At 47.0% G+C, this 9,291-nt stretch overlaps 1 protein-coding gene across 1 annotated transcript; it reads right to left on the bottom strand.

Annotated features, from left to right (window-relative positions):
* Nucleotides 1-2,193: 2,193 nt before the first annotated feature.
* On the bottom strand, nucleotides 2,194-6,733 carry CCL26 (C-C motif chemokine ligand 26). The gene is made up of 3 exons (XM_005892832.3): nucleotides 6,470-6,733; nucleotides 6,259-6,373; nucleotides 2,194-2,490 (listed from the first exon to the last, which is right to left on the bottom strand). Exons 1-3 carry the CDS (start codon nucleotides 6,540-6,542, stop codon nucleotides 2,394-2,396), a joined length of 285 nt encoding a protein of 94 aa, XP_005892894.1. The 5' UTR covers nucleotides 6,543-6,733; the 3' UTR covers nucleotides 2,194-2,393.
* Nucleotides 6,734-9,291: the final 2,558 nt, after the last annotated feature.

Raw genomic sequence — 9,291 nt, 5'->3', positions numbered from 1 at the left:
GAAGCTGTTAAGAAGATGAAAAGACAAGTTACAGACCGAGAAAAAATATTTGCAAGCCACATATCTGACAAAGGACTCATATCTGGTGACTCAACAGTGAAAAAACAAACACTCTAGTTAGAAAGTGGAGAAAAAACAAGAGAGCTAGTTCACCAAAGAGGATATGTGGATGGCAAATAGGCACATGAGAAGATATTGCATAGTGATAGCCATATCACATAGCTGACCACAGTAAGATGCCTTGGCTTCCCAGTGGTGCAGTGGTAGAGAATCAGCTCGCCAATGCAGAAGAGACAAGCGACATGGGTCTGATCCCTGGATTGGGAAGATCCCCTGGAGGAGGAAATGTCAACTCACTCTAATATTGTGCTAAGTGGCTTTAGTCGTGTCTGACTCTTTGCAACCGCATGGACCATAGCCCTCCAGGCTCCTTTGTCCATGGAATTCTCCAGGCAAGAATGCTGGAGTGGATTGCCATGCCCTCCTCCAAGGGCTCTTCCCTGCCCAGCGATCGAACCCTGGTCTCCTGCATTGCAGGCAGGTTCTTTACCCTCTGAGCCACCAGGGAAGCCCCTCACTCTAATATTATTGCCTGGAAAATTCCATGGACAGAGGAGCCTGGCAAGCTACAGTCCATAGGGTCGCAAAAGAATCAGACATGACTTAGAGACTGAACAACAGCACACACTCATTAGTGATTTAATTTTGGAACAGCTAATATTAAAAGTAAGTGATCACACCAAATGCTAGCTCAGAGGCACAGAAACCTGGATCCTTAGTATTGGTGGGAAGGTAAAAACAACAGTCCCTCTGGAAAATAGCGTGGCAGTTTCTTTTCTCTGCACCGGGAGGCATGCAGGATCTTCGTTTCCCAACCAGTGGACCAAGGATCGCACTCGTGCCCCCTTCAGTGGAAGCACAGAGTCTTACCCACTTGACCACCAGAGAAGACCCTTGGCATTTTCTTTAAAAAACTAAGCATACATTTATTTTATGACCCAGCAATTAATTGCATGCCTGGGCATTTATCTCGGAGAAATGAAAACCCATGTCCATGTAAAAACCCTTGTGGGTACGTGATTGTTCTTATGAGCTTTGTCTGTAGTAACCTCAAACTAAAAACCTATGAGAGGGTAGTTTAAATGAACTGCAGCGTATCGCTCCATGAAATACTAGTTAGTCATTGGTAAAAAAAAAAAATAAATTGTGGGAACCCACAACAACTTGGATGTATTTCAAGGGCATTATGTGAAGTTTTTTTTTGAAAAAACAACCTCAAAATGTCACATATGATATGATTCTATGTGTATAACATTCTCGAAATGACAACATTTTGAAGGGGAACAGATTAGGAGTTGCTAGGGGTTAAGGATGGTGGGGGAAGGGAGAAGTGACTGAGAAGAGAAGACACTCGTAAGATCTTTGTGGTGACAGAATAGGTTTGGCTCTTGTTTGCACGAGTGGCTTCAGGAATCTCACACGGGATAGAACAACAGACTCATACAGACACTTACACCACTGTCGATTTCCTGGGTGTGCTATTTCACCATAATTGTGTAAGATGTGACTGTCGGGGAACACTGGGTTAGAGGGTACACCTGACTTCTCTATATTATTTTTGCAACTTCCCGTGAATCTGTAATTTTTTTAGGTTGTTTATGCTATATGAAGTGAAAATGTTAGTCTCTCAGTCGTGTTCGATTCTTTTGTGATCCCCGTGGACTACAGCCTACCAGGCTCCTCTGTCCAGGGGATTTCCCAGGCAAGAATACTGGAGTGGATAGTCATTTCCGTCTCCAGGGGATCTTCCCTACCCAGGGATCGAACCCACATCTCCTGCACTGGCAGGCAGATGCTTTACTGCTGAGCCACCAGGGAAGCTTATTAATTAATACCTTATGAGAAAACTCTGCCCAATATGGATGTACTTCATTTATCCCGCAAAAACAGGCCACGAGGTACTGTACAGTTTAATTTTCCATATAACATAAACTTATCCCTCTATATAATGTTAAAACAGTTCATGGGCATTTTGCCAAAATATATCAACATTGTCCCTGCTTTTTTTTTTTTCCCCCCACAAACAAAAACATAACAGAGAATTCAATACCATGGTCCAATCAGGGACTCGGGACTGGCCAGGCAGTCAGCTGCAAATATTGACTCCTTTATTTTCTTTGAAGAAAATTCAGGTTTTAATTGAATAAGAATGTTTATTGAGCAAATCAAATTGTTATTAAAAACAAAAAAAGACTGGTTGAAAACTCTCCTCTCCACCCTACCAGACCCGTAGAGCCTTCAGTTGGAAAAGTTCTTCAGGCTCCATCAAAGGACAGCAGAGCCAAGTGCAGAGCCGGATCCAGGAGTCTTGGAGCGAAAATTCAGCGGTCAGGTCACAGTTGTTGCTGGGCTCTGAGTTTTGAAATGTGTCTTTGCACCCATTCTTCCTTCGGCTGGGCACACACTTTCCGGCCTCTCTTGGTGGTGAATCTGCGGAAAAGAGATGCTGAGAGTCAATACTAAGAACTTTGGCCTCCTGGAAAAGGATGGAGTTGAGGGGCAGCCCCCGCCCCCCAGATGATCTCCTGATCGCTCCCCCTTTGCTGAACCCCCGTCCCTGTGCCCTCTTCCTTCTTTCTGGCTGCGTTGGGTCGAGTCTTTATTGCAGCATGTGGGCCCCTCTCTAGTTGTGGTGTTCCGGCTCCAGCTCAGGCTCCAGGGCATGAGCTCTCAGCTGCCCCGAGGCCTGTGGGATCTTAGTTCCCTGACCAGATATCAAACCCGTGTCCCCTGCATTGGCAGGCGCATTCTTAACCACTGGACCCACCAGGGAAGCCTCCCAGCTCCCTCTTCCGGCCCTGCCTTCCCTCCTCTCCCGTAGCCTGTTTTCCACTGGAAGCCATGCTTCCTCGCCCACGTTTGTCAGGAAACATGTCCCAACAGCTCTGGTTTGAAGCAGGCAACCTGCACCATGCCTCAAAATTCTTCTGTTTTAATATAACAGCTTTACTGGGATATAATTCACACACCGTATAATTGGCCCACTTCAAGTTATAATTAGAATTCAAGGGTTTTCCTATATCCGTAGATGATACAGCCATTGCCACGATCAATTTTAGAACATTTGCATCACCGCACAAAGGAACCTCATACACGTGGTGCCACTTAATTCTTAATCACGTTACCGTGGGCTGTTTGCCACAGCTGTTCATGGGGAGAAGATTCCCATGTCCCTTACCACACTGTGAGCTCCTTAAGACCAGGGGCTGTAGGACTTCCCTGGTGGTCCAGTGTCTAAGACTCTGCACTCCCCATGCAGTGGGGACTGCGCTCAATCCCTGGTCAGGGAACTAGATCCCACATGCTGCAAATAAAAACTGGAACAGCCAAATAAATAAATATGAAAAAAAAAAAAGACTGGGGGTTGTGGTTGATGTCCCTGAATTGTTTTCACCCGTTGCTCCTTGAGAGCATTCAGAAGTGACAAGAGCCTAAGTCAAGGGTGCTCTAAGCTGGGGCACCGTGTACTTACTGGGGTTCCTGCCCTGGCACGTGCAGGGGAGAAGAGCCCAAAGGATGGGAAAATAAGGGAGAAATAGGGCTTCACGGATGTTTGCACATCCATTTGACATTGTTCCCATTAAGAAATGGGGATCTATGTCTCCTCCCCTTGAATTCAGGCCAGTCCTAGGGGTGGCTGACCAATAGGAGCGGCAGAAGTGATGCTATGTGACTTGGTAGCTAGGCCATAGGAGGTTGTAGAATTTCTGCCTGGTTCACTGAGCACCCATGCAGGAGCTTTGGACCTCCTTGTAAGGAGTCCTGCCACCCCAGGTCACCACTCCGTGGGGAGGCCCAAATTAGCCCAACAGAGATCACACAAAGATGCCCAGGAGGCAGAGAGATGCCTGCAGCCCCCCGAGCTGACCCAGCTCCAGCACCATCAGTCTACCGTTGTTGAGTTGCTAGGTTGTATCCAGCTCTTTTGTGAGCTCGTGGACCATAACCTGCCAGTCTCCTCTGTCTATGGAATTTTCCAGGCAAGAACACTAGAATGGGTTGCCATTTCCCTCTCCAGGGGATCTTCATGACCCAGGGGTCGGACCTGCATCTCCTGCATGTGTCTCTTGCGGTGCAGGTGGATTCTTTTCTGGAGAGCCACCAGGGAAGCCGCTATCTGGCCATAACCACATAAGAGATGTCAAGCCAGAGCCTTGCAGCTGAGCCCTTCTGGAATTCCTGACCCAGGGAAGCCATGAGAGATAAGATTATCACTGTTGGATTAAGCCACTAGACTTTGAGTGATTTGTTATGCAGCAACAGATGGCTGATCTAGACCCCTCACCTTCCTTTTACAAATGACTTGTGTCCAAGGTCATACAACTTGGGACAGAGCCGCTGCTTTGAGCTTAGCTTGGGGCTTTTTGCCAGCTGTTGGTTAAGTATTAATGTCTCTAAAGCTCCAAAAAGTCAATCAAGTCACAAAGGAGAAGAGCCAGGGAGCGCATCCTGAGCCCAGGAGCATCCCCCTGCATACCTGGGCACTGGGGTGCCTCTTGCCTGCCCTTAACTGTGACAATATTTGGGTTTGTCCTTGGAGCCTGTCATCTACCTTTCTGCGCATTCTCTCATGCTCAGGAACCCCAAGTCCTGGAGAGCAGTGACGGCCCCTACTTGTGTATTTACACTTCAAGATCGCGTCCATTACTCACTCCAGTATTCTTGCCTGGAGAATCCCAGGGACAGAGAAGCCTGGCGGGCTACGGTCCATGGGGGTCACCAAAAGTTGGGCACAACTGAGGCGACTTAGCATCACTTCCATCTGCTGAACGTTGACTGTACGCAGGCTCAGAGCTCTGTGCTTTGCATATGTTAACCTCGTTTAGTCCTTCCAGGGGCCCTTCCCGGTACGTGTCATCTCGCCTGTTGCCGATGGGCTTGTTGTGACCTGCCTCTTGTCCACCTGCCTCCCTTGTCAGAAATATGTTCACCCTTCCCCCATCCACCACGCTCCTGCCAGCCCCCTTCACCTGGGCCGCTCCCACTTGCTCTTGGGGGTTCTCAGTGTAAATGTCACTTCCTCCAGGAAAGCCTCCCAACGCTAAGTGAGGTCCTCCTGTGACTATGATGAAGGGTACTCAAATATGCTGCCCCCAAATATGCCACTTTGACAAAAGGATTATTTTGAGCTAAAGACACTAAAAAACTCAAAAAACAAAAAACCCCAAAAAACAAAACAAAAAAACCCAAACACCAGCAAGTGCAAGAAGGGCATTCTGACCTCCCCTTTGCCTCCTGAAAGCAGGAGATAAAATTCCCATGTGAAAAATGTCCTCCTTGTACCTGGAGGAAAAATTATTCTTAACGTCAGAGTTAGTCAAGGCCAAGAAAACTCTGTACAAACAAACATTATTAAGATAACCCTTATCAGTCTTTGGCTTTCTTCACCCCCATATATATTAATTACTTTCCCACAATTCCCTCTTTGTTCAAAAGCATGTAGGCTTTGGACAAAAGCATGTAGATTTTGCTACTTCCTTGGGGCTTCATCTTCCTGTGGGGGCTCCATGTGCATGAAAAAATCTGTATGCTTTCCTCCTAATAATCTGTTTTATGTTCATTTAATCCTCAGGCTCAGCCAGAGCCCCGAGGAGGGAAGAGATTAAGTTTTACCTCCTCTCCAATGACATGCTCCCTCCTGCTCTTTTCTCCTGCTGCCTTTTTCAAGCACTCATACAATTGAGATTACCTATTTTGTGCAAGTGTCTTTTAATGCCCTCTTTCTGATGCTAGATGTAAGATCTATGAAGGCGTGCTAAATTGCTTCAGTCATGGGACCCTGTGCACTGTAGCTCTCCAGGCTCCTCTGTCCATGGGGATTCTCCAGGCAAGAATACTGGAGTGGGTTGCCATGCCCTCCTCCAGGGGATCTTCCCAACCCAGGGATCAAACCCACATTCTTCTTCATTGGCAGGTGGTTCTTTACAACTAGTGCCACCTGGGTCTGTAAGGGCTGTTTATTCTTTTATACCTAGCACTTAGCACAGTGCCTGGCAGATCCCTGGATCATGGTCTGCAAGCCAGGAAAGCAAGCTCAGGGTCACGCTTGTTAATGCCCGAGGTTAAACAATAACCGACTGACCAGGTTTCCAGCCTGAGGTTCGTCCTGGCCCTGAGGTGGGGGGTGTGGTCTGCTCAGCACCTCTCTAACTACATAACTCGTAAGGGACCCCAAAAACCCAAAGGAGAAATACTCACATCACAGCCTTCAGGGAGCAGATGTTCCTGGTGAATTCATAACTATGCACCTGCTTCCAGGGAAGGGTTTTTTGGCTGTACTGGAAACAGCAGAACTTGGCCACATCGCTGCCACCTTAGAGGAAAAAACACAGAGAGAGGAAGGGTTTTGGAGCTGGCCCTTTGCTTCCATCCCTGGTCAGCCTGGGAAGGGAGTGGGGCAGTTCCGTACGTGTGGCAGCTCCGAGATCGACACTCAAGATAAGAACCAGGAAAAGAAGGGAAGCCATAGGGAAGTTCTTCATCGTGCTGCAAGCTGGGTCCTTCAGAGCCTTCCTTTTAATTCCTCTGTCTTGTCAGGAACCCTCTTTTATGGGGCTGAGCTGACCCTGGAGGTAGTTCCAGAGAATTTTATGGTTCAGCACAAAAGCAGCTCTTTTGACCCTTCAGTGGGAAGTAACCTTATATCTGTGAAAAGGAGACTAGAAAGTCAGGAGGTATCATGGGAGGGGAGGAGCCAGCACACTAGGAAAGTCTCTCAGCCAGTGGAATGGTTGGAATCAACACTGATGATTTTAGAAGCAAATACAGAGGAAATGAAGTAAGAATTCTAGTGAATTGACCTCAATTGTTTTTATAAATCAATGACTGTTCCAGATAGATGTCTGGTTCTTGGCCAAAGCTTTTATGGTTTCTGAAGTGTTGATTGTTCTCAAGGAGGTCTGGACAGTCTCAGGCAAGGAGCGTAGAGCAGTGTGATTACACAATGGGTGTTCAAGAATGATGCTCCAGGGATGTGCTCTTCCTAGCGTCCCAGTGCTTCACATCACCTGATAGGTGATGTGCCAGGGCTGCTTGAGGGGGGCACTTAAGGGTATCTCATCCTGTTTAGAGGGTCTCAAAGTCTGTTAGAACATCACAACCATCTGGAATGTTGAAATAATCCCCAGTGGCCAGTGATTTAATGAATTATGCCTGCACAGTAAAGCCTCTATAAACATCTCCAAAGAGGACTTCCCTGGTGATCCAGTGGTTAAGAATCTGCCTGCCAATGCAGGGGACATAGGTTTGATCCCTGCTTCTGGAAGATTCCACATGTTGTGGGGCAGCTAAGCCTGTGGACCACAACTACTGAGCCTGTGATCTAGAGCCCAGGAACCGTGGCTACTGAGCTCATGTGCTGCAACTACGGAAGCCTGCGAGGTCTAGAGCCTGTGCTCCGCAACAGGAGAAGCCACAGCGATGAGAAGCCCACACCCCCGCAACTGGAGAGCAGACCCCACTCACCGCAAATGTAGAAAAGCCTGAGCAGCAGTGAAGCCCCAGAGCAGCCAAAAATAAATAATAATAATTAAAAAGAGGCAGACAAAGAATGGAGGTGGGGTGGGTCTGTCTGGGGAAGACCTCATAGGGTCCTGTCCAGTTACAAGGTGGTAGCCTGGACTTGTAATGGGCATCTGAAGTGTGGATGCAATCTTGTGGGACTGAGCCCTTAGCCTGTGGGATCTGAAATGATCTCCAGGTAGACAGTCAGAATTGAGTAAATTGTAGGAACTCAGCTGGTGTCTGAGAATCGCTGGGTGTGAGGAAAACTCTCCCACATCTTCATCAGAAGTAAAGTATGCAGAATACAGTGTTTCACTGAGTAGACAGGAAACAAAGATTCTTTTCCCCTTTCAGCTCTAAATCAATGATTGGTATCCTGTTAAGAAGTTCCACATGAAGAGGTAGAGAGACATACAGGGAAGAAGGCCACATGAGGACAAAGGCAAAAATCAGAATGATGCCATTACAAGCCCAGGAACACCCAGGATCCTCCAAAAGATAAGAAGAAACAGGGAAAGATTCTCCACTAGAAATTTCAGGGGCGTGTATGACCCTCTTGACATCTTGACTTTGAACTTCTAGCCTCCAGAACCATGAGGGAATAAATTTCTGTTGTTTTCAGCCATATGGTTTGTGATAATTTGTTCCAGAAGCCCTGAGAAACAAATGCAACTTGTATCTGTAAGGTCTAGAATTCAGAATTTCTAAGGAACACTATAAATCAATAAGGAAGACACAGATAACCCAATAGAAAAAACTGACGGAAACTCTTTATAAAAGAGGAAACCCTAATGGCGAAGGAAAAGGGGCTGTTTAAGTGAGTCATTAGTGAAATGCAAACAAACTAGAATGAGAACGGGCTATCACACCCCTATCAGAATGACTAAAATGAAAAAGATGGAATATACTCAGTATGAGAATATGGTGCACTGGAAACTCAAGTATTGCCAGTGGGACTGAAAATTCTTGGCAGTATTTGCTAAAAATGAGCATACACAGATTCTACTCCTGGGTGTATATCCATCAGAAAAGTGTACATCCATGCACCTAAAGACATTGTTTGTAATTGCCTCAAGCTGGAAACTACCAAAAGTATCCATCAACATTGAATGGAAAATAAATCATGGTTTATGAATGTAATATAATACCATACAACAATGAGAATTACACATAACCAATGAGGGCTGCTGGCTCAGTGGTGAAGAATCCACCTGCAATTCCAGAGAGGCATGTTCAATCCCTGGGTTGGGAAGATCCCCTGGAGAAGGAAATGGCAACCCACTCCAGTAGTCTTGCCTGGGAAATCTCATGGACAGAGGAGCCTGGTGGGTTACAGTCCATGGGGCCACAGAGTCTGACACTCAGTTCAGTTCAGTCGCTCAGTCGTGTCCGACTCTCTGCGACCCCATGGATCGCAGCATGCCACGCCTCCCTGTACATCATCATCTCCCGAAGTTCAGTCAAACTCACATCCATCGAGTCAGTGATGCCATCCAGCCATCTCATCCTCCGTCGTCCCCTTCTCCTCCTGCCCCCAATCCCTCCCAGCATCACAGTCTTTTCCAATGAGTCAACTCTTCGCATGAGGTGGCCAAAGTTTTGGAGTTTCAGCTTTAGCATCATTCCCTCCAAAGAAATCCCAGAGCTGATCTCCTTCAGAATGGACTGGTTGGGTGTCCTTGCAGTCCAAGGGACTCTCAAGAGTCTTCTCCAACACCACAGTTCAAA

Source organism: Bos mutus, chromosome 25 (genome assembly GCF_027580195.1).
Source record: "Bos mutus isolate GX-2022 chromosome 25, NWIPB_WYAK_1.1, whole genome shotgun sequence".
NCBI classification, from domain to species: Eukaryota; Metazoa; Chordata; class Mammalia; order Artiodactyla; family Bovidae; genus Bos; species Bos mutus.
The sequence above is the reverse complement of the archived record's forward strand: the minus strand, read 5'-3'. Positions and strand labels throughout refer to the sequence as shown.